At 32.9% G+C, this 25,897-nt stretch overlaps 1 protein-coding gene across 1 annotated transcript; it reads right to left on the bottom strand.

Moving 5' to 3' along the window:
- Positions 1-9,538: 9,538 nt before the first annotated feature.
- LOC140444636 (uncharacterized) lies at positions 9,539-18,896 on the bottom strand. Its single transcript, XM_072536400.1, has 2 exons — positions 18,880-18,896; positions 9,539-10,409 (listed from the first exon to the last, which is right to left on the bottom strand). Exons 1-2 carry the CDS (start codon positions 18,894-18,896, stop codon positions 9,539-9,541), a joined length of 888 nt encoding a protein of 295 aa, XP_072392501.1.
- Positions 18,897-25,897: the final 7,001 nt, after the last annotated feature.

The raw sequence follows: 25,897 nt of genomic DNA, 5'->3' as shown, positions 1-25,897 counted from the left end.
AACAAAGGTGGAATATTTAGGCCACATTACCAGAGGTACGAAAAATGAGATATTAAGGCTCATAATGCAAGGTAAAATCAAGGGTAAAAGATCCGTAGGAAGACGAACAATTTCCTGGCTCAGAAACCTAAGAGGGTGGTACAGCTCAGTAGATCTTTTCAGAGCAGCCGCGTATAAAGGATATGGATAGCTGTGATGATAGCCAACCTCCGATAGGAGAAGGAACTACACGAAGAAGAACTGATATAAAAAAGTTGGTACAATAAGCGGTACTGTGGACTAGCGCGAATACTATGTTTTCTGTATTTTTACAATTCCTTTTCTTATTGCGCCGTCTCCTTTCGAAGGTTGGCGATCAAAATGGCAATTGTAGCTTTGGAAACTGCTGCACCAAAGATTTCTGTGGATGAGCGGTCAAACCATCTTCTCAGGTCTTTTAGCCACGAGTTCTGGCGCCTTCCAACTGATCTTTTGCCCTGTACTTTACCTTCCAGTATGATTTGGAGTAATTCATATCCTACACCTCTCAATACATGACCCAATTATTGTATTTTTTTCTGTTTGGTTATGCTGAGTAATTTTTTTTGTTTACTCATGCGCCGAAATACCTCACCATTAGTAACTTTTTGTATCCATGGAATTCTCAGCATCCGTCTATATATATATATATATATATATATATATATATATATATATATATATATATATATATATATATCTATATATATATATATATATATATATATATATATATAATATATATATATATATATATATATATATATATATATATATATATATATATATATATATATATATATATATATATTAGAAGTGATTATTTCGACCAAAAAATAATAATTTATAAATAAGTTCAAATTATCGGGTATAGTGGTCTATAATAAAAATCTTTCTTTTTTCTAAATTACTCAATATTTCGCTATTTATTTAAAAGCTTCCTCAGGAGTAAACTAAAAACAATTTGAACATTACAAAAAATGGCGTACAAATACATTTTAAAACACTTACAGAATTTAAAAGATTTTGCAAATAAAAGCTGACATTGAAGTATTTGAAATATTGAATGTCAAGATTAAATTGTCTTAAGCACGTTCGTTACAGCTATACGATAAAAAATTAAAATTATTTCAAATGTAAAAATAAAAATAACAATAAAAGAAAAGTTAGAAGAATAATATTTATTTGATGAATTATTAAGGTTAGTTGTTATTAAAATGAATGTTGGCTATTTTTAATATTTATAAATTTTGTTCAATATGTTACAATATATGTTACTTAACTGTCCAGTGTCAGTTTTATAATTTAAAGTGTTTTTATTTTTATTAATGTAATACATTTCAAGAAATAATCTACTTTTGTAGTTATCAGTCTGTGCCAAAATGTGAGCTTTGTTATAGTCTAGCATATGACCAGTGTTTTCATAGTGTTCAACCACTGCGCAAGTATTTTTTCTTAAGCGGCAATCACTTTTATGTTGTGTGATGCGTTGTTTTAGCCATTGTGATGTTTGACCAATATAGCTATTTTGACATCCTAAACACGGTATTTCATAAACGACATTACTTTTATATAAGGTTGGTACTGGGTCTTTGATTTTTGAAAATAGTTGTTTGCTGTTCATGGTATTATATTTAGCTATACTAATATTAGGAACATTTTTGAATATGGATATGACAGAATGAGTTAGACCATTAATAAAGGGAAGTTTTTTATATTTGATTGATTTGTTATTAGAATCATGGACGGGACCGTCATAGAAATTAGTGCTGTAAATCAGTTTTTTTTAAATTTGTTTAGGATATCCGTTGTTACGAAAAATTTTGTATATTATGTTCAGATTTTTTTGTAAAAAGTTGTCATCAACAATGGACATTATCCTGTTTTTCATACCTAGTACGGTATTATATTTTTGACGGGTGGTATGGTTTGAATAGTAATTTATATATCTGCCTGATGTTGTCGGTTTATTTTATTTTATTTTATACATTGGATTGGTACCAAAAACCGACAGCATCAGGCAGATATATAAATTACTATTCAAACCATACCACCCGTCAAAAATATAATACCGTACTAGGTATGAAAAACAGGATAATGTCCATTGTTGATGACAACTTTTTACAAAAAAATCTGAACATAATATACAAAATTTTTCGTAACAACGGATATCCTAAACAAATTTTAAAAAAACTGATTTACAGCACTAATTTCTATGACGGTCCCGTCCATGATTCTAATAACAAATCAATCAAATATAAAAAACTTCCCTTTGTTAATGGTCTAACTCATTCTGTCATATCCATATTCAAAAATGTTCCTAATATTAGTATAGCTAAATATAATACCATGAACAGCAAACAACTATTTTCAAAAATCAAAGACCCAGTACCAACCTTATATAAAAGTAATGTCGTTTATGAAATACCGTGTTTAGGATGTCAAAATAGCTATATTGGTCAAACATCACAATGGCTAAAACAACGCATCACACAACATAAAAGTGATTGCCGCTTAAGAAAAAATACTTGCGCAGTGGTTGAACACTATGAAAACACTGGTCATATGCTAGACTATAACAAAGCTCACATTTTGGCACAGACTGATTACTACAAAAGTAGATTATTTCTTGAAATGTATTACATTAATAAAAATAAAAACACTTTAAATTATAAAACGGACACTGGACAGTTAAGAACATATATTGTAACATATTGAACAAAATTTACAAATATTAAAAATAGCCAACATTCATTTTAATAACAACTAACCTTAATAATTCATCAAATAAATATTATTCTTCTAACTTTTCTTTTATTGTTATTTTTATTTTTACATTTGAAATAATTTTAATTTTTTATCGTATAGCTGTAACGAACGTGCTTAAGACAATTTAATCTTGACATTCAATATTTCAAATACTTCAATGTCAGTTTTTATTTGCAAAATCTTTTAAATTCTGTAAGTGTTTTAAAATGTATTTGTACGCCATTTTTTGTAATGTTCAAATTGTTTTTAGTTTACTCCTGAGGAAGCTTTTAAATAAATAGCGAAATATTGAGTAATTTAGAAAAAAGAAAGATTTTTATTATAGACCACTATACCCGATAATTTGCACTTATTTATATATATATATATATATATATATATATATATATATATATATATATATATATATATAAATATTTCTTTTTTCAAGGCATATATTTTTTTTTCTGTTTGAGAGTCTATTGTCCAACTTTCACAGCCATACAGCAAAACCGAGAAAACGTAACATCTGATTTTTTTTTTTTGGTTACACTGGCTGTTGATATTTGCTCCCAAATATTTTATGGAAGATACCTGTTCTATTATTTGTCCCTTTGCGTACAAATGTATGTTTGTTAGTATCTGAAAATACTAAAATTTTAGTTTTGGAATCATTTAAATGTAAACCGAACATTTCGCTATGACTAACTACCGCATTTATTATATATTGTAGTTCTTGTGCGTTGCTTGCTATTAGGATGCTATCATCAGCGTACCTGATGTTATCTATGCTGGTCCCGTTAATTTTGATTCCACCTTGAGCCTCGTCTAATGCTTTATGTCTAATATAGATTCCGAATACAGATTAAATAATACTGCTGAAGACGCAACCTTGTCGCACTCCTCATCGGATTCGCATATCTTCGGATGTTGTGTGCTTTATTTCAATTGTTGCCATTTGGTGCCAATATAGTTCTGAGATAATTCGCAAGTCTTGTTCGTCAAATATTAGATATTGAAAGGAAAAAATCACCGCCTTCAAAAACATTAAAAGAACTTCTAGGAGAATCTACATACATAGCTGACTTGGTAGAATTTTAAAATCTATGAACTTTAATAATAAAATTTGACACAATACATCAATAATTAAAATATGTATTCATGTCGTTTCTCTCTTTCTTGTTGTTTTCTTCCAATATTCCTAACAGTTTTTCTCCATTGATCTCTATCTTTAGCTGCTCTGAGAGCTTCGTAAAATAAGTTTTCAGCTGAATTCTTAATTTCGTCGGACCATCTAGTTGGTAATCGTCCTTCTGATCTTCTCTCCGCAATATTTCCAGAAACAATTAATCTCTCCAAACTATCGTCACCTTTGCCAACCACGTAACCGAAAAATTGCAGAATACATTGCAGACATATTAAGAAAGGCCTTCTTTTAATCTCGAGTTGGTTTAGAATGAAGACGTTTATCGTATGAGCTGTCCAAGATATGCGCAGCATTCTTCTCTATCACCATATCTCAAAGGCATCAATTTTTTGGCGCTCGCGTCCGCGAAGAGTCGAAGCCTCTGCCCCGTATATTGAATATACAAGGGCATTCACCAGTCTCATCTTGATATTTTGAGAGATAGATATGTCTTTCCAAACTTTAGTTAGGTCACTCATAACATTTGTTACCATACCAATACGTCTACGAACTTCTGCTTTACAGTTACTATAGTTAATTATACTAGACCCGAGATATACAAAACTGTCCACTATCTGGTATTCCTGTAACAGAGTCAGTTAAATAGTGTGGAATCTGTCGACCATCATTATTGTTGTCTTAGCTTTATTGATATTCAGACCAACTTTATTGATGTAGTGTCATCAGAAAATCTTAAATTGGAGATTTTTGTACCATCCACTCCATCGGCCCATCCATTTAAAGCCATTCTTATGACATGTTTACCATAAATGTTGAATAAGTCAGGTGACAGCACGCATCCTTGTCTACCACCTCTCTCGGTCATGAATTGGATTAAGAACTTCTGATCTAGTCGTACTGTTGCTATATTGGACAGGTACAGATTTTAAATAAGTGTCACCAGGTCCATTGGTGTGCCCATTTCTATTAAAAGAACCACAGATTTGTCCAGCTTAAATAAACGTCAACAAAGCATATAATCATAAATACTTAAAATTCTCTAGACTTTTCAAGGAGTTGTCTCAGGTTTAGGATTTGTTCCCGTGTACCTTTACCCTTTATAAACCCCACTTGTTCCTGAGGTATTTGGTAATGTAGATAGATTTTTAATCTCTTTTTCATGATATGCAACATTATTTTACTTCTTCTTCTTAAAGTTCCATCTCCTATCGGAGGTTGGATATCATAACGGCTATGGTCACTTTGTTGGCTGCTGCTCTGAAAAGTTGTAGTGAACTACAGTTAAACCATTCTCTAAGGCTCTTCAGCCAGGAGATGCGTCTTCTTCCTATGCTTCTTCTTCCTTGGATCCTTCCTTGCATAATAATTCTCAGCAGCTCATATTTTTCTCCTTTGGTTATGTGACCCAAATATTCTAGTTTTCTTCTTTTTATGCTGTTCATAATTTCTAACTCCTTATTTAGACGTCGTAGTACCTCAGCATTGGTAATCCTTTGAACCCACTGAATTTTTAATATTCTTCTGTAACACCACATTTCGAACGCTTCTATTTTCCTTATGTGTTGTTTCTTCAATGTCCAAGCTTCCATTTCGTATAGTAAGATAGAAAATATGTAACATCTTAGAGCCCTCAATCTGAGATGCAACTGAAGGTCTCTGTTGGTAAGCATTGTCTTCATTTTCACAAATGCTTGCCTTGCAGTTTCAATTCGGACTTTGATTTCTCAACTTTGGTCATTTTTGTCATCAACCCAGGTTCCCAGATATTTATATGTCTCTACTTTTTCTATTTGGGTTTGCTCTATCATTAATCTTTCATTTCCATGTTGCGTTTTTGAGACAATCATAAATTTAGTTTTTCTCTTATTTATTTTTAGTCCGTATCTAATGCAATAATCGTTAACTCTATTTACCAATTCCTGTAGCGATTCCAGGGTGTCTGCCATTATAACGGTGTCATCAGCGAATCTTATGTTATTTACTATTCTTCCGTTTACAGAGATTCCATCACCCAGATCCGCTATCGCTTCCTGGAATATGGCTTTACTGTACACGTTAAACAGTAATGGTGACAGAACACAGCCCTATCTTACTCCTCTCTTTATATCTATATTTTCGGACTTTTGTTCTTCTATCTTTATATTGGCCTTTTGATTCCAATACAGATTGATAATGATTCGTAAGTGTCGTCTGTCTATATCTTTGTTTCTCAGTATTTCTATTAGTTTTTCATATCGGACCCTGTCGAATGCCTTCTCGAAGTCGATGAAACAGGAATAAATATCTAGGTTCATATCTAAGCATCTTTGAGAGAGGACATTAAAAGAAAACAATGCCTCTCTCGTTCCCAGTCCCTTGCGGAACTCAAACTGAGTATCATCCATATCATCTTTTAGTTTTCTATATAATCTTCCATGAATCACCTTTAGAAATATTTTGAGGGTATGGCTTATTAGTGATATTGTCCTGTAGTCTGAACAATCTTTGGCATATACTGTTTTTGGTATTGCTACAAAGGTGGACACCAACCATTCCTGTGGGATTTTTCCAGTTTTATATACTTCATTAAATAGGTCCAGAAGTACAGGTAGAGTTTCATCATCTAGACATTTCAGTAGTTCCGCAGGTATTTCGTCTGGACCTACAGTTTTTCCGTTTTTTGCGTTTCGTATTGCTTGTTCGATTTCCTCTATTATAATCTCTGGCCCCGTTTCGCTGTCGATTTCTTCCGGTTCTTGCCGATTATCCTCAAACAGATCTGTTATGTATGTCTTCCATTTTTTTTAATTACTCTTTAATTTCTATAATTATTTTTCCATTTGCGTCTTTCAGAAGGGCATCTTTCTTTTTTCTCAGTGTATTTGTCATTTCCTTTATTTTCTTATGCATGTTAAAGCTATCATACTGTTTAGCATATGCCTCTATTTCACTGCATTGATTAGCAAGCCAGGTGGATTTGGCATTTTTAATTTTCTTTCCTATCAATCTCTGTAGTTCCTTGTATTTTGCTTTACTTCTGCCTTTATGTTTCCTTCTTTCCTCCATTAGATCTAAGATTTCTGAAGTCATCCATCTCTGTTTTTTTCTTATTTTTGTCTGCAGTAGCTTTTCTCCTGCCTTTATTAAAGTTTCCTGTACCATGTTCCATTTGTCATTAACATCTGTTGTTTTTATCACGTCTTGTTTGATTTTCTTTAAGTTATCATTTATTTCTTGTTTTAAGCTCTGACGTATAGGTTCTTCTTTTATCTTTGAGACATCAAACCGTGGTATATTTGTTTGTTTTTGGATTTTCTTCAATTTTATCTGCATTACGCCTACTAATGGATTATGGTCTGAATTTATGTCAGCTCCGGAGTATGTTCTCATTATTTTACTAACATGTGTTATTAGTGACAGTGTGAGGTAGTTTTTACATCTGGTAGTAGTTCCTTTTTTGTGTAGCGGGATATAAATTTAGGTACACCAATCAGATGGCCATTTTCATGAATTCCAATTAGCGATACAGATATAATGATGATATGTAATGCCTGGGGATTTATTTTTCTTTAGCGATTTACTTGCATCTTTGACTTCAGCGAGTAAGACAGTAAATTCTCTAGGGTAGTCAGAGGGCCATTGATTTTCTGCGGGTACGTCGTTATTTTTATATAGCTCGCCACAGTAGTTTCGCCATGTTTCCAATATATTTCGGCAGTATCGGTCTTTAGAGATAGCTTCCTTATCTATAATAATATAGTAGTATAGATAAATAAAAAAAGTACATTTGTATTGTTCTTTGTTTAAAAGTGTAATATTGACCACATTTTGTAACAAAAATATTCGAGGAACCAAAACAATATTTCTTAATACAAAATTTTAATTTGAAACATAACTCACTTAAGTCTAAATGTCATAAAGAAAAAAAAGTACGAAAGTAAACCGACGAAATTAGAAGATAACTCATAACATTGTATGCCTTGTAATTTTCACTCTAGCGGTGTACGTGTACAGAATAATATCGTGTATTAGGTCCTCGAACTTCAATAATTAGAGAACGTGCAATTACATAAATCGTTATAACATAATTCGCATGAGGTAGTTTATCAGGTGCAAATGTTCCTATTATTGCCGAAGAGCACGCTGCAGTTCTGAATTATTTCTGGATCGTTTCTACGGCTCCTAATAAATTTTCTAATTTTCTGTAAGATACTTTGTTTCAATATCTCAGGATATTTTAAAGTTAAAATATCCTGAGATTTTGTAAGAATAAACTACAACAAATAAAAAATAAATTATACAATAATATTTCTATATTTTATTTTCCTGTTCATTCATTTTTTCATATCCCTCAGTATATTTGGGAAAAAATAATTGATTTTACGTAAAAATCTTATACAGATATTTGAAGGTTCTGAAAGGTAGAGAAGAGATGTGGGATGGTTGATCTCTGTTTTAGTGTTTAAAGATTATTTCAGACCATAATAGTCATTTTCTTAATTTTAATAAACAGGTTCATAATGTGGCTATCTCCTTCCACTGGGTCTTCACCTAGAATCTCTTTCTTGTAGAACAAATAAGGTAGATCAGTTCTTGTAAAACACTAGTGCGGTCAAGAACTCCTTTCCATGAGGGATACTTGATCCCCGGGAGGAAAATACTTGATCCCTGGGATAAAGTATCCCACCTATAATACACAGCATAAGTAATTATTGCTAATTATGAAAGGTAATTAAATTAAACAATGAAACAAATTAAACTACCTAGTTTATTAAATAAAAACATTAAATAAAAACATACAAAAATACAAAAATAAATTGATCCAAAAAAAAACAATTCTTTAGAAAACAGCATCAAATCTATGGTTAAATTTTATAATGTCAGTCAGCAGTACTGGCCGTTCTACTGACGCACGGCTGCGACAGCTTTTGTACGTCTGTCTGATCCACTTCGCTGACGTCCTTTACTGTTGGAAAAGTGAAACAGCTTCCTTCTAGTCACTTCCGCCTTAAAAATTTAACTTCCAATGTATTTTCTTTCGAGCACAAAACTTTTTCAACATAAAACTTCATTGTTTTTTTAGTACAACACTTGACTAAAACGTAGTCGTCGGGCTCAGGATCCATGTTATCAATAAGCTCATCATCTAAAAGAAAATCAGAGCCACCGCTGCTATCTGGAAGGCTGGGAACATCATCCTCCTCTTCATCAGTCGAATCGAAAAGTTCAGTGTTTCCAAGTGTTGGAAGCTTTTCTGCTCTTTTCTTATTGATTGCGGCTTTCTTAAGAGCAAGTTCTTCAATTTCCGCTTTTTTAGATGTATCAGTTAGGATGCGAGAGCGCCCCGTTTTCTACCTCGAGAAGATTGGGCACGAAGTGCTGCCTTGGAATAGGGCATGATGTCTTGTGGAGAAAAATGTTTCACAGACATTATATCCGATGTTGGAGTGCAAGTTTTTAGGGCCCCAGTCAACGTTGGTTCTATAGAAATTAATGTACTAGCACTAGGAGTTGGCTGTATTGGATCCAAAACTGATTCCTGAATCCAAATTGGGGTTGGACGGTCCGTGAAAGCGCTGGTCAAAAGTTCGTCGTCAGTAAATATGTTTGGATTTATTGGCCATATTCTAGACACTTTGAACCCACTTATTTAACTTTGATATTTACAGGAGCAATGGCTTGGAGTAACGCATCTCCAAGCAGTTCTGCAATGTCGTAAATGGTTATAGTTCTCCCGGGAAATTTGAGCATAAAATTGGAAGCTGCTTGGGAGTAGTAAGTTTTTAGTAGACCAAAAACCTCGCGGTCCAATGGCTGTAACTTATGAGAGGTGTGCGGCGGAATTGTAAGAAATACGATGCCGTTGTCTCTCGCATAATTTACAGCCTCCAATGAGCAGTGGCTCTCATGGTTGTCCATAACAATTAAATGTTTCTGATCAAGGCTTGGCTGAGCTAAACGAACAAAGTGTTCAAAAAACTTCAGAAAACCAGAGTAAGTCATCCATCCACTGGGGTATGTTGTTGCATTGCTGCCAGGAGGTGCATGGCTTAAATACCTGTCCTGCCAGTTTTTTCTGAGAAATATCATGTAAGGAGGTATGTGACTCCCTGCAGAATTGATGCCAGTACACACCGTAACCAGTTCGCCTCGTTCTGCAGATGTAATTTTCCCCACCCGTTTCGATCCTTTCACAGCAATTATTTTAGCAGGTTTGTGTACTGTAGTGAGGCCAGTTTCGTCAATACTCCATATACGTTCAGGAGGAAACTGGTACCGTGTACAAACATTTGTTAATTGATTAAAGAATGTACCAACTATGTGACAATTAAAAGCTGAGCTTCGTGCCAAGCTTGTAGCTTCTGGTGTCTTTAATGACAGCGTAGGATTTCTATCAAGAAAACCTCGGTACCAGTCGCGGCCAGCTTGCTTTGTTTTATCCCAGGCAGGGGAATATGATATCCTATTTGTTGCAGCATAGGAGTATGTCAATTTGCGTAATTTCACCACAGTAAGACTAAGTAAGTAAGTAAGTTATAGAAACAAATAATATACCGATTGCGAGGGGGGTTAGGCAAGGATGCGTCTTGTCTCCGACGCTTTTCACCGTGTACTCACAGGGCATATTCAGAAAAGCATTATGGGAAAGAAAAGAGGGAATAAGAATTGGTGGAGAAATCATAAACACCATGAGATTTGCAGATGACACGGTAATTATGACTGAGAGTATAGAAGAACTACAAACTTTACTAGATGCAATAAATACTGAATGCATTCAAATGGGATTTGACATCAACACAGATAAGACCAAATTTATGATAGTATTAAGGAGTCCAATAAATAATGAACAACTAACTCTTGGTGGACAGCAAATAGAGAGAGTGACAAAATATAAATATCTGGGAGCTTACATCAACACAGAATTAGATCCAGACCAAGAGATCCGGCTACGAATAGAAATGGCAAGGGCAGCGTTCTTAAAATTCAAACAATTGTTCTGTGACAAAAATCTGAATATTGCGCTGAGACTGAGGTTTGTTGAATGTTACGTCTGGTCGCAACTATTGTACGGGGTAGAAACATGGGCACTAAAAGCGCAAATAATTAAAAGATTGAAGCCTTTGAACTTTGGATATACCGGAGAATGTTGAGAATCCCATGGACTGCCAGGGTCACCAATGAGGAAGTGCTGAGAAGGATGGGTCGAGACAAAAAATTGTTGAGAACGATAAAAGTACGCAAGACTGCATACCTTGGACACATACTAAGAAATAATAAATATAGTCTTCTGCAGGTCATCATGCAGGGTAGAGTCGATGGCAAAAAGGGAATAGGTAGAAAGAGGAAGTCATGGCTGCGAAATATTCGAGACTGGACAAACATGACTGTAGACGAATTATTCCACGTTGAAAAAGACAGAGAAGCTGTTAAAAATGTGGTCGCCAATCTCCGTTAATGGGGACGGCATAGGAAGAAGAAGAAGAAGACTGTAATACATCTTGGACATATCTTTCGAAAACATACCAAGTTCTTTTTCCTGGTCAAGTGAAAAAACCTGGCGCACCTTGTAGCCTGGAAGAGATATCATATTTTTTCTGCACAACCTCTTCAATGTCATGACATTTATTCCGAACTACCTAGCGGATGCGTTGTAGCTTCTTCCATTTTTTACCGCATTTACAGCCGCTTTTTATGGAACTCTTTTCTTTGCTCCTATTTTAGTTGAGTACTTATATGGCATCTGAAAAAAGAAACATGAATAAAATTAATTACATTAAACACGAGATTAAAAGAAACACAAAGTGGGATACTTGATCCTGGGATCAAGTATCCCCCATTTAATAGGATCAACTATCCCTGCAATGACATTTTTCTAACAAGTGCAACTTTTAGATTAAAACAGTTACAATTTAAATATCAATGTTTTAGTATTTAGTGCATAAAAGTACAAATGTTTCACCTCTTTGGGCAGTATAATTATAAACTAAACGAATTAAAGATAACTTACCTCGTACGCGTAAAATAAACTTTCAATGTCACAAAATAGAATAATCTTGATTAAAATGTCAAGCGTGTTCTGAAGTAGCAGCCGTTTGTCAAAACAAAGTAAACAGTATGGCCTCTACTACCCAAGTGGGTCAACAGAACAGTAAAAGGATATCATTGGGCGCAAAATTTAAATAGGAATCAAGTATCAACCAGGATCAACTATCCCACCTCTCCCCAATATAAACGTACATAAAAGATAAATGTACATAAAGAATTCACCAAGATAGTGCCAAAAAAACCCTTAATTTTGCAGCCATTTACAAATGTTAATAACTTTGTTTTTGTATGGCATGTAATATAACGGCTTAAAATTGTAGCAGTCAGGGCCGCCGCTACCATGTGTGCCAAGTGTGCACCGCACACGGGCGGCCAAGAATAGGGGCGGCCAAAAGTAGTACACTGATGATAATACTTTTTTAAAACGAAAATAAATTCACATAATTAAATAATAATGATTCAGATAATTCTGTGAACTCTAATATTCCAAACAATAAGAATTATTCAGTACGTGATAATACTTAAATGCGTTTCATTTATCATGTATACTTCTTATTTTCATCCTAATCTAAAAAAAATGTCAGAAAATATTATCTATTGTATGAACTGCCGCACTTTTTCAGGTACAGTCATAAAGCAGTTTCGGAAATACTTTTTAATTCAAATCGGCTGGCGGCTTTCGGACTTCAGTTATTTGAGATTTTACACGTAGATACTTTACAAGAATTTAGGCAAGTGGTTGTAAAGTTTCTGTTATAATATTGTTCCTATGGTTATGTTTATAGATGGGTTATTATGTCTTATGTTCAGTCTTAGTTGAGAATTCGATAGTAACAACGAATTTGCACAGTAGGTACTGTATTTCGCAGTAACGTCGAAATCAGAGCAATTTTATTCATATACGCGTTACGGCTACATATTATTTGGAGAAACATTATTTGGACAACTTATTTGCAGTGTTTTTGGATTTATTTTGTTAAATTCGGCCGGCTTCGTTCTTAAGTGATAATTTCAAAATGTCCGAAAGAAAAAAAAACGACCTTCAGGTTTTTAATATAGACCAATAAAAAAGGCAAAAACTGAGGAGAAAAAAAAATTAGCGGTGCACTGGAATCATTTTTGATAAAAAACATACATGAAAATATAGAAGACTCCGATATAAATTTAGGACCTTCAACTTCAAGCGAAGTCCAAACCATAGAAAAAAGTACCAAACAATTGAATATTCTTGCGGATAGAGACGGATGATTTGATTACAATAATAGCGATAGTGCGAGTGCTGATGCTGAAACGTCTGAACCTGAAACCACCAACCAAGACAGAACAATTAATGTTCCAGTTAATCTGGATTGCAGTGTAGGAAGCTCCAGCATATACTTGGTTTAAGATGATCCCGGAAAATGTCCTGCAAATATAAATCCAAGTGAAGATCAATTTGTTGTTGAAAATTTTCCTCAGCAAATTACAAAAATTAAGTTGCCCAGAGATACAAATAATAGGAAATTTTCATAAACTTATTATTATCGCACATTACCTAATCAAGACCAAATTCATCGCCCGTGGTTACTTTACTCATTATCACTAAATAGTGTTTTTTGTGCACCTTGTAAACTGTTTTGTTGTGATGAAAGCAGCCGACAATTACTTAGTGGAATTAATGGGGTAAGTGACTGGCAACATTTAGCTATTATTTTAAAAAGACATGAATCCGGTGCAGCTCATATAAAATATTCTCAAAAACTGTTAAAACTATCTACAACATAAAAAAAAGGATTAACAGTTGACTCTGTTCATCAAAAATTATATGAAATGGAGAAAAAATATTGGGGCGCACGTAGAACAAATAACAATTGTAGTAAGATGTGTTTCTGCTTTCTTCAATGTTATCTATAGAACATGAAGTGTGTGCGACATTCGACATTAAAGATATTGTCAAAAAGTTTTCCGAGACGAAAGCCCGAAAAGTGCGTTTTTAGTTATTTTATGTGTTTATGTTTCTATTCACGGTTTATTTTAATTAAATGGACGTTTAAATTAGGATATTGGGATATACATATTCTGGACGTTGGATCATGGTTATTAAATTAGGATAATGGACGTTTAAATTAGGATATTATGATGGGATATTAGGATATAAATTAGGATAATATATGGACGTTGGATCATGGAGATTAGTCTAAATGTTCAAGTAAGTATTTATCTATTTACAAATTATTATTGTTATATTATGCATCTTCTGCACATTTCTTTAAATAATAGTATGTATGTCTAAAGTGTTAGAAGAGGGGCGGCAAATATTAAGTTGCACACGGGCGGCCAATACCTTAGCGGCGGCCCTGGTAGCAGTTAATGAGTTATTAAAGTGTGCTAAATTTGAAACAGATTGACTGAATAGTTTATAAGTTATTTAATTTGTTTATCCCGAAAAGAGATAACTTAGACAACTGCTCTTACCAAGACACTCACTCTTAGAGGTATTCTGTAAGTCGAAATCGAATCTTTAAGGGTATATTTTTAACCTTTTTTTTGATTCAAGCGATTGATTTTTTTTTAATTGTTGCGTGTCCTTGGATCCTTAGAAAAGACATGGGACACATATGTCCTATTAGTGTTGAATGGCGGGATAAATAAATCCTATCAGCACAGAAACAAACTTATATTCAAAATAAAAAAAGTACATTACACAAAAAAAAATAACTTCTTAGAATTATGTAATGAAAAACAATTTTGCATTGAGACACATTGCATGTTGTACAAATAATCGTAGTTCGAGTTTCTGATTTATTTTATGAGCATCTAAAACACCTTCTCCTAGTAGGTATTTGTTGTGGCAAATGGTCTCCAACGTTGATTATCCGTTTCTGCCGTTTAGATATTCTTTCAGAACGGCCACTTATCCATCTTTTTATATTTGATTTCGATCTTCCTAATTCATTTGGCTGTTCTGCTAGTGGCACCAGAAATATAAAAATCTATCCATTGACAGTGTTTTTGTGTAAAACTTAGAGGTCGCTGGATAAATGAAATAAGAATAACAATCGAAGAAATAATTCAATATTTTGCCTGTAAATAAATTAGCGCAAATAGCAAAAATATTATTTGTGAATAAATTACGAAAATTAGCTGGCTTTAACTCATTGCTGTTATCTGTACAAAGAATAGGACTTACCTCTTGAAATATTGGCGTGTTAATCGTAACAGGCAGTAGAAAATATAGTTCCACGTCCTGACGCTCCGCGCCGAAGATCGATTGGGCGTAACCGATAAACCGGATGTTTTCAGTACGCTGTCTCAATAGAAAGTGTTCGCATTTGTAAGGATAAAAAATCTGCACCTACAACTTCTAAGGGATGGTCAACGGTTCGTGGGGCAAGGACATCCCATAAATCAACTCTATTGTAGGGCGTTTTTGAATGGCGATAATCTAACCTAATAGTCACAGTAATATAATACTTTACAACGTTTTCTATGGTTTGCAAGGAAGTGACCCAAAATAACAAAGAAAAGTCGAATCTTTGAACTTAAAAACAGACATGTGTTCCGGCCAGTTTAACAATGAGATTTTACTGAATTACAGAAAATAATATCTTTTACAGTAAAGTAGTTAGAATATACCAATAAATTAGATCATATTATAGTACAGTAAAAAAAATATTTTAAAGTTCAGAGACTTCGCTGGGCTGGTCATATAGTAAGAATGGAGACAGAAAGATTGCCGAAAAGAGCCCTAAATAGTAAAATGCGGGGCGCAAGACCAAAAGAAAGATCACGGAAAAGATGGGAGGATGAAGTGGCAGCGGACGAGCAAAATTTGCTAGACCTGAGAACCTGGAGAAGATCGTCGCGGGACCGACAAGGTTGGAGGCATGGTTTGGAGGAGGCCAAGGCCCGATTTGGGCTGTAGCGCCATTGGAGAGAGAGAGAAAAAAAATATTAAATATAAAATATGAAAATAAATATTAAATTCTTTCCCAAACAGACAGTATGCATATTTTTTAAAATAAATGCATATTTTTAGGTAAAATAGTATATATTTATGCGCATATTGTTCACTTTTTCTTTGCATATTTGCCCAAGTCTATTAATAAGTGACTGTAGATGACGATTCAAAATCACTAGTCCATGATAAATAGATCAAGATTTAAATTTTACTTCGCTCTAAGAGTATTTTCAAAACCATTTTATTAAATAGGAAAAACAGAAATCGAAATAATTCTTAGGTTATAATTAGACTTAGGCAAATATGCAAATTGCATATTTTGCATATAATGCATAAAAAATGCAAAAATGTCAAATTTTGCATATTTTTATAAAATTGAGCATAAAGTGCATATAATTTGAAAATTTGGTGTTAACCATGTATTTTTATATTCAAACTTACAGATAGCATGGAAATGCCACTATTTAATTATGTTTTAGAATCACTTGGTATTCAAATTCTTGGTATAGTAACTAATAAAAGACAGCGGCCTATAGTTTTGTCACGTTTTGTCCTGGAATTAAGGGTTTGTGTTTGCTAGTTTATGTCTCTAGGTAAAAATTTTTATTTTGACTGTCAGTTTTACTTGGTTTCACTTTTGTTGTAAAACTGGAGGCGTAAAAGACGTGTATTTCTAATTGTAAATAATAATTGTGCTTTAAAAATGCCGAAAATAAGCAATGTTTCAACTTGGATAAAACCTTACAAAGAGCTATCTATGGATATGGATAAAGTTTATTGCGCATGTTGTGGCAAAACCGTAAGTACATACGTAATATTTTTTATTTTATTTTAAAAATTTACATGTTTAAGAAAAGTACCGACACAAGGCTAGTTCGCAATAAATCGATGTATTTTTTCTTTTTTCAAGCATTTTTTTAAACTCCTTGCGATAAAAAATAGGATACCCATTTAAAATTCAAATCATTTAATAGTCTACTGAAATGTCGCTAACATTTTTTTTCTAACAATAGCATAGTTTGCTTTAATTTTGCTAAAAACAAAAACATATCATATATTGGACTTAATTAATTAAGTGCTTTTAATTTATGCTCACAGTATTTTTTCTTTAAATGTAAACAGAAAAGACCAAGATCCTCTTGTATATATTTGGCGGTTCTTCCTTCTTGCACATTTAATTTAAATATTTTAATTTTTATGCAAAAACGGTTCATTTTTAGTTTCTTTCTACAATCTTAGATTTTAAAAATGGATACAACTATAGAATATTTATATTCTTTTTTAGATTTCATCTGAAAAAAAAAATTCAAATAGATCAGCATGTCAGAACCGCGAAACATTTAGCTAAAAAAGTAAAAACCACATCCGGTGAAAAATATCAACCTTCAGTGTCCAAGTACTTTCAGTCAAGTTCCAAAAAACAAACCGAACAAGAAACTTTTAACGAAGACTTGTGTCGTGCATTAGTATCTGCTAATATACCGCTTTCACAATTATTTAATAAAATCTTTAGTTCTTTTTTAAAAAAATATTGCAAACAAAAACATTTCCAATGAACGAACTCCAAAGAGAAATAAGGTCAATTTGTTATACTACTCAGTTATTCACAACATAAAAGCCGAAATAGGTAATAATTACTTTTACATGTGTGGACAAGACTGCTGACTCGTCAGGAAGATACATTGTGCACCTATTGATTGGTGTACTTAGCGATGAAACCTTTCCAAAATCGTATTTAATTTTGGTAAGGAAGTGGAAAAAACCAACGATCTAACAATACCACGGTTTCTACAAGAAGCATTAGTAAACTTTTTTCTTCCTGCTGCTGTGCCTAATGTTTTTTTATTGCTTATTTTATCTGATGCCGCACCATATATGGTGAAAGCAGGACAAAATGATTTAAAAATATTTTATCCAAAATTAATACATGTCACTTGTTTAGCGCATGGAATAAACAGAGTTGGGGAGGAAGTAAGAAAAAAATTTCCACTAGTTAACAGTTTAATAGCGAGCGTCAAAAAGGTATTGATAAAATCACCTGTAAGAATGCAATGTTACAGAGTATACTTCCTGCTGTTCCACTGCCACCGCAACCCATTTTAACACGTTGGGAAACATGGTTGGAAGCAGCTAATTTCTATGCTGATCATTGTGTTGATTAAAAAATAATAATTAACGGATGATAGTTGACAATCTTTATTGGAAGCTAAGCAAGTCTTCCAAAATAACATACTCCAACAGCAACTGTCATTCATAAAATCAAATTATAGTTTTGTCCAGAAAACTATAACTCAATTAGAATCCTCTAAATTATCATTGTTAGAAAGTACAGTTTTAATAAAAGAATTTGAGTCATTGTGTCAAAACGATAAAGGTACTATTGGAAAGGAAATTTTTCTAAAATTTAAAGTAACCATGGAAAAAATAGGGTTACCAGGTTCTTTTTGAAGTGGTTCAGGTACTAGCTGGGATATTTTCCGAACCACTTAATTTAGAACCATCTATTATACTAAATTTGAAAAATGCCCCAGTTACACCAGTTGATGTCGAAAGAAGTTTTTCTATTTACAAATATATGTATTCAGATAGAAGCCATAAGTTTTGATTAGAAAATTTTGAACATCGTTTGATAATCTATTGTTACCATAATTCAAAATAATATTTATATGTTAAAATAATTGTATATGTTATGTATTTATAATATTTTAAGTATTTTTGTAAATAAAAAAATATTGTAAATATTTTTTATTACATGCATATTTTCTAGATAAATATGCATATTTTGCATAAAATACTGCATATTTTTGTATAAAATATTGCATATTTATGCGCATATTTCATACTTTTTTATTTGCATATTTGCCTAAGTCTAGTTATAATAATAAATGATGATATTTGTACAAATTGTTCAGATAGTTTTGCAAAGAATATTGTACTCATGAATAACTTGGATAATTAAACAAGTCATAAACTTTCGTTGATCTAGTTTCATCGATCTAACCTAAGAGTACTACTCATGTTCTTTTATCATAAATATAACTAAAAATAATATTTTCTTTAAATGTATTTCTAAATACATCAAATTTTGTTAAACAAATAGCTTTTTTGTATAAATTCAACTCTTTCAATATACTCTCGGTTACATAATTTCAGTAGATGACTAAGCCTCACGACCGTATTTTAACCATTGATCATAATCCGTTTGAAATTGAATTATTCTGCATCGGAGAGAAAGTTTATTAAGTCCTGTTCGAGATCCGGTTTATATCCGTTGGAAAGTCCATTGTAATAGTAAGAAGGTAGTTGTTGGCCCGAATTTTTAACGGGTCATTGTCGTTTATATTTAACTTGTACATACGTCGACTATATTACAACAAACAGACTTATATCATAGATTCAAATAAGCACACGATTTTTTTGTTTTGTTTATAATACTGACAATAGGTTAATATTAAAATTTATAAAGTATATATCAATTTTGTCTCAAACTTCAAGTAATCAGATATATTAAAAGAAAAACAATTAAAACATTAAAGTAACAGTAAATCATCAGCGCAAATATTAAATATGCAAAATTTATACAGTGCTAGTCAAAAGTCCGTTCCCCCCCTCGTATCTTTTGAACGGTTATTGTTATAATAGTGAAATTTGGAGGGAGGTAATAAACAGACGTAGGCTTCTCAACTAGTCATAACAGGTGACGTAATATTGACAGATGACGTTACAGCGCCACTGTGATAGATAACTTTAAATGGGACCTTATGGCAAGTGATACCTCATTTGGAAGGTATTGAAAATACCTATTCAGTCATAATAATTTTGTTTGAGTTAGAGCTCATTTTGATGAATAAATTAAATAAATACTAAAATTGTAGCTTCTCATTTAATTGATAAATATTTAACAACCAGTTCTTATAGTAAGTGTTCAAAATGTGCTCCATCTACTTCGTGACAGTAATGCATCCTATTTCTAAACTCTTGCCGTACTTGTTCAAATGTGTCGGGGGAAATTTCCCTACCTTCTTCAACAATTCGTTGTTTTAAAATGTCAATATTGTCGGTTGCTGTAGCGTAAACTTTAGATTTCAAGTATCTCCACAGAAAAAAATCTAATGGTGTGAGGTCCGGTGACCGAGCTGGCCATTCTATCGTACCTCGTCGTCCAATCCATCTACCACGATATTCCTCATCTAGGTAACGTTTTACTGCACCATAATGGTGTGCAGGAGCACCATCTTGTTGAAACGTTATTTCCAAGTTGCCGAATTCATCTGGATTATCCTCCAGATTTTCAAGTATTAATGGTTCAATTGCATTTTGTAACATCTCCAGATACACTTCACCGGTTAACTTAGTATTGAGAAAAACAGACCCAACTATGTGGTTTCCCAAAATACCTGCCCGAACATTTATTTTTTTTTTTGGAAATTGAGTATGTGTTTCACGAAAGACGTGAGGATTTGTGTCACTCAAATTCCTCACATTGTGTGTGTTAACATTTCCCTTGAGAGAAAAAGTACTTTCGTCACTAAAACAACTTGTTTTTATGTAATTGGGCTGTTGGTTAATTTTAGTGGACCTATTTTCACAGAATTCTGGTCTTCGGTCGGGGTCATCATCTGAAAGTTGGTGCACAATTTTTAATTTGTATGGATGAAATTTGTTTTCAGCCAACACTCGGTGTACTGTCTTTTGACTGATTCCATAGATAGCTGCAACTTGGGCTGTAGAAGAAGTAGGGTTCACTACCATTTCTGAAATTATGTTAATTTTTTTGTCGTCACTAATTGTTGGTCGACCAGATCGTTTGACATCTTGAACACTACCTGTTTGTTTAAACTTCCGAAGAAGCTTCCTCAAATAAGCTCTCGATGTAGGGCGATCGGGGTACCTCTCATTAAAACGGGGGAACTAATGATCGGGGTACCTCTCATTTCCAAATTATTTCCACATTCACCAATTATTAACACAGGTGCTACTTTGTCGGCTACAGTACGTACCATTTTGCCTTGGTAAAAATTTAAACGCCTCGTTAAACAATATTTAAACTAAATATTAACTGAGAACAACTAACTAAAAACAACTTGACTAAACTTGAATTGACTAAACTAGGCAGAAACAAAAACTAAATATTCAGGTATAAACGCGTTTGCCAACTAAAAACAACTAGAGAATTGACAAACGTCAAATTTTTTGACAAATAACCAAAGGCGGACGTTAGAATTTTTATTAATTAAATGTCAAACCAGAATTTTAATGTTTATTTTCTTTATTTATTCGTCAAAATAATAAATATTCTAACGTTCGCCTCTAGTTATTTGTAAAAAAAAAAAAATGTGATGATGACCTACAAACAATTAGAGAATTGAAAAATGTTAACTTTTTGACAAATAACCAGTGGCGGAGGTTTTAATATTTATTAATTAAATGCGAAACTACAATTTTAGTATTTATTTAATTTATTCATCAAAATGAGCTTAAACTTAAATAAAATTAGTATGGTTGAATAGATATTTTCAATACCTTTCAAACGAGGTATCACTTTTCATAGGGTGCTATTTAAAATTATCTGTCACACTGGCGCAATCACGTCAACTGTCACTATTACGTCACATGTTATGACCAGTTAAGAAGCCTACGTCTGTTTATTACCTCCCTCCAAATTTCACTATTATTAGTAAAACCGTTCAAAAGATAGGAGGGGGGGAACGGACTTTTGACTAGCACTGTTTATTAGGTTAAATATTATGTTTTTTTGTTTTTTAAATAGTAAAAACTAGAAATATAATTATTAAGTATTGCATTGTCTGAAATAAAACTAGATTTTTGCAAAGCATATATCGGTCATAAGTTGATGAATAAAATTATCTACACAAGGAATATCAAACGGTATTGCAAAATATCACGTTATTGGCAGTATAAAGCATTAGACCATAAATCAATCCCTAATAAGAATTTTTTTGTGAGATACTCTACAAAATTTGGCTTCAAAATAATTAGTGAGTGTGTTGGAAATTAATTGGCTGTCATAGATAACTATGTTTCTGAATATTAGAGGAAAAATCTTAAGGTTAGTTTTATTGCCTTGGATTTGTGAAATTTTTTTCCAAAGTTGAGAGAGGTTTGTGTTGTGTGTTAGTGAGAAAGTGTAATTTTTCCATAAGGATCTTTTGCTTTGCTTAATAATGAATTTAGCTTTAGCTTGAAGTTGAAGATTAACTTGGGTTTTATTTCATCGACATTTATTTAAATCATGCTTGAATAAACGGATGGCTCTATTACAATCAGAGTTCCACCAGGGTACCGTTTTGTAAGTTGTTTTTTTACCGATATATGATTCAGCAGCAGTAAGTAAGCATTGGTTAACCAAATTTAGGGTAATGTTAATACCCTCTGTAATAACTAAAGAAGATAATAATATATCGGTTTTAGAATTAAATTTTAACCTATCAGCGTGTTTAAGGTTCCAGCAACTTCTAAGTAGTGGTTTGCTTATTGGAGGAGTTGAAAATGATAATAGGAAAGTGGTTGCTGCCGTGTAAATCATCAAAGACTTCCCAGGAGAGAGAAGGTGCAATTTCAGGGTCGCAAAGCCTAAGATTAGCTGAAAATGATCCTAAAGAGATGTTCAGTGAGTATTGTCCAGTATTTAACATAAATGGGTCGTTTTTAGTAATTCAAGACATTTTCAATAATTTTGTCTTTACCAAAAATACGCAATAATCCCCAAATTCTGTTATGGGAATTAAAGTCACCAACAAGAATGTACGGAAGGGAAAGTCGAAACATTAAACCGACTAACTCTTTTTCATTGCGGGTATGGTCAGGAGGGATGTATGTGCTGCAAATGGTTGTTTGGACACTAAGTAGTAACTGCTACTGCTTCTAAAGTTGTCGTTAACGTAAGAAAGGAGGTGTATACATACAGCGAATTATACAAGATCGTAACAACATAAATATTTCAAAAATGTTACAGAGTGTTGAAGAAAAACTAAACATAGGTTATACTACTTTAAAATATGCGAATGGTAAACATTATGAATACATTAAAAAAAACTGAGGGTGTGGCTGTCATATGGTAAGGTGTTTATCGAAATACTGAAACTTTGATCGCATTAGATATTCGAAGAAATTTAAAAATCGGCGTGTGTAAGAGATTTTGTTGTATCGTTTGTTAATGTAGTTGAAGAAGAGAGGAATACTTTATCCTCACACTGTATAAATATAGTTATAAATTTTTTGATTAAATAAGGATCAAATACGTTTATTTTGTAGTTTTTTATCACAATCTTCTTAAGCCGTTTCACGATATCAAATTATGGTTTTATATACAACATTTATTTCGCCTCTAAACATACTCGGTTCCAAAAAAGTATTTTTACAGAGACTGATCCATATACTTTTCTCTTCTGAGATGATTTTGTTTTTTAATGTATATATAATAAAAACAATCAACGTAAGAAGCTTTCCAGCGATCTTTTCCATCGCTCTTTGGCTCATCTTCTTTTGTTATTGTATCGATTTGCTGTCTTACAGTGTTTATTCATCTTAATTTAGATTTTTAGCCTCGATGCTTGAATTTCTCGGTATTTGTAGTCGCTTTTTAACTTGTTTTTGTTGCCAAAAGGGATACTGTGCGGAGACGTAAATTGAAAATTACCTTAATAGAGCTTACAGCTTTGCGAAAATAACAACGATGTTGTAATTTATTTATACCATCCCTATTTTGTATCATTAAAAAGATTATGCTGCAATTTAGGGCTCAGGAATATTTGGGTGTTTGCGCAATTTATTCTGGTAATTTTAAAAGTAAGGAATATATGTATAATTACATACCAAAGTGTACAATACATTTGTAACGTAAATTTGTAAGTAAAATAATTTTAAATTTAATAAATTTAATACGTTAATAATTTATAGGGTTTATGGTTAAAGATAAAAGATTTGCTAAATGTAGGAGAGTCACAAAGATATGTTTTTTTCATATGAGTTTATATATTAATATATTTATTAAATCAGTCGCATTAAGCTCTAGGGTTATTTATCATCAATTGGCTACATCCATTAGTGAACCCTGGCCTGCCTCAAAACGTTCTTCCATTTTTTTTATTAAGAGTCTGTCTTCTCCCTCCCCTTACTTCAATCTTTTTTAAATCGTCTTGCACATCATCCAGATATCTGTGTTTAGGTCGCCCTTTTCTTCTTTCGGTTGGTCTATTTAGCATAGTGATTTTAGCAAGATGGCCCACCCATCTTGGGCGGTTTATTTTGATGGTTTTTACGATACTTGCGTAACCAAAAAGTCTATAGAGTTCGAAATTATATCACTTTCTCCACAGACTCCGTTTGTTAACTCCGCCTTATATGGTCCTCAATACTATGCTTTCAAATATTCGTAGTAACTCTTCATCTCGAGCATTCTCGATCTGTGAGCCTTGGGCGTATCATTGTTTTACAACATTTGCACTTTGTTGCTTTTATCATTACTTGTATACTACGGGTATATATCGTACCCTTTAAGCTTTTTCCCAAATCTGTCGGTTGTAAACATTCGAAAGTTACAATATTTCGGTCATATAATGATACATCCAGAGAGGTATAACCTTCTACACCTCATAATATAGGGTAAGATCGCCGGAAGGAGAGGCCCAGGCCGACGAAGAACATCCTGGCTCCGAAATCTCCGGGAATGGTATCAAGAGACCACCGCTAATTTATATAGAGCCGCCGCAAACAAAGTTATTATTGCCAATATGATCGCCAACGTTCGATAATCGGACAGGGTACTGAAAGAAGAAGAAGTCGGTTGTAAATGGTTTTGAAAGATCTCCTTGTACCCGCACTTTACATTTAACTTTCCCCATTGTCAGTCTAGTTAATTTTACGAGTTCTCTTGGTATTCCAAATTCAATCATAGCCGAATATAATTGGAGTCAACAATATCGTATTCTGCCCTAAAATCTTCGAAGATGTAATGGCACTTTATGTCACACTCCGCCGTTTTTTATAACATTTGGGTGATGGGTGATATGTGATCAATGGTAGATCTTTACAAAATTTGTAGTATTTCTAAATTCTTTGGATATGTATTGAAATCCCCTCGTATTTGATAAAGTATCAAAGAACAATCTTAGTGTATTTCTGTTTCCTTTCGTACGAGTTAAAACCCAAATAGTTATTTCGTTCTTTTTCGTCGCCGAAGTAATATAAACACATTTCTAGAGTTTGATTATGTTTTACAGATGTGCACGTCTTCGGCATTCTTTTGCGTTTCATATTCTGCGTTTTAAATAAATATTTCCGTCAAGTGTTTTGTTATTCCAAATTATGTTAATGAATTTTAAAGATAATTTCGCCATTCTAACTTGGGTCGCTGTAAGAGACAGTCAGCTTAGGTGTGGATCCAAATTTATTCGTCGAATTTGTAAAGTTTTCTGTTTTTACCCCTTTTCATGGAAAATAAGTTTAGTGGCAGTTAATTGTTTATTTAATAGTTACAGTTAAAGTGAGGATTTGAAATATAACCACAATTTTCCAGTCTTTTTAAGAAGCAGAGCTCCAAAGTTTGTGTTCCATGCCCAATTTCCCATCTCAATTTTGTCTTGTCCTATCACAGTGGAGTTAAATTTGTTCGAGTGGTACAGAGTTTGAGTTCCAGCGAAGTTTGGTTTCTACCCCCAGAATTTTTGTGTAAAACCCCAGTGCAATCCAGGTAACTTTTTGTGTTAAAATTTAAAATAAAGACAGACATTTTTTTAATAATAATAATTTGCTTTCGCAACCAAAAAATTTGTAATAATTAATATTGTACTATCTAATTATATTTGACATTAATTCATTTGTTTTGTTTTTAAAAAAGGTTAACCTTCTTTGCAGTAACAATTTCTTTGTAAGTTTTTGTCGTATCTCCAACTCCTAGAGTTTGTAAACGGCTAGGACACATGTTTGTGTCATTAATTTTTGTAACTGTTTGTGGTGAGACACTAAATGTTTAATTTTTTTTCTAACCATTTTGTTTA

This window comes from Diabrotica undecimpunctata, chromosome 6 (assembly GCF_040954645.1).
Source record: "Diabrotica undecimpunctata isolate CICGRU chromosome 6, icDiaUnde3, whole genome shotgun sequence".
Taxonomy (NCBI): Eukaryota; Metazoa; Arthropoda; class Insecta; order Coleoptera; family Chrysomelidae; genus Diabrotica; species Diabrotica undecimpunctata.
The sequence above is the reverse complement of the archived record's forward strand: the minus strand, read 5'-3'. Positions and strand labels throughout refer to the sequence as shown.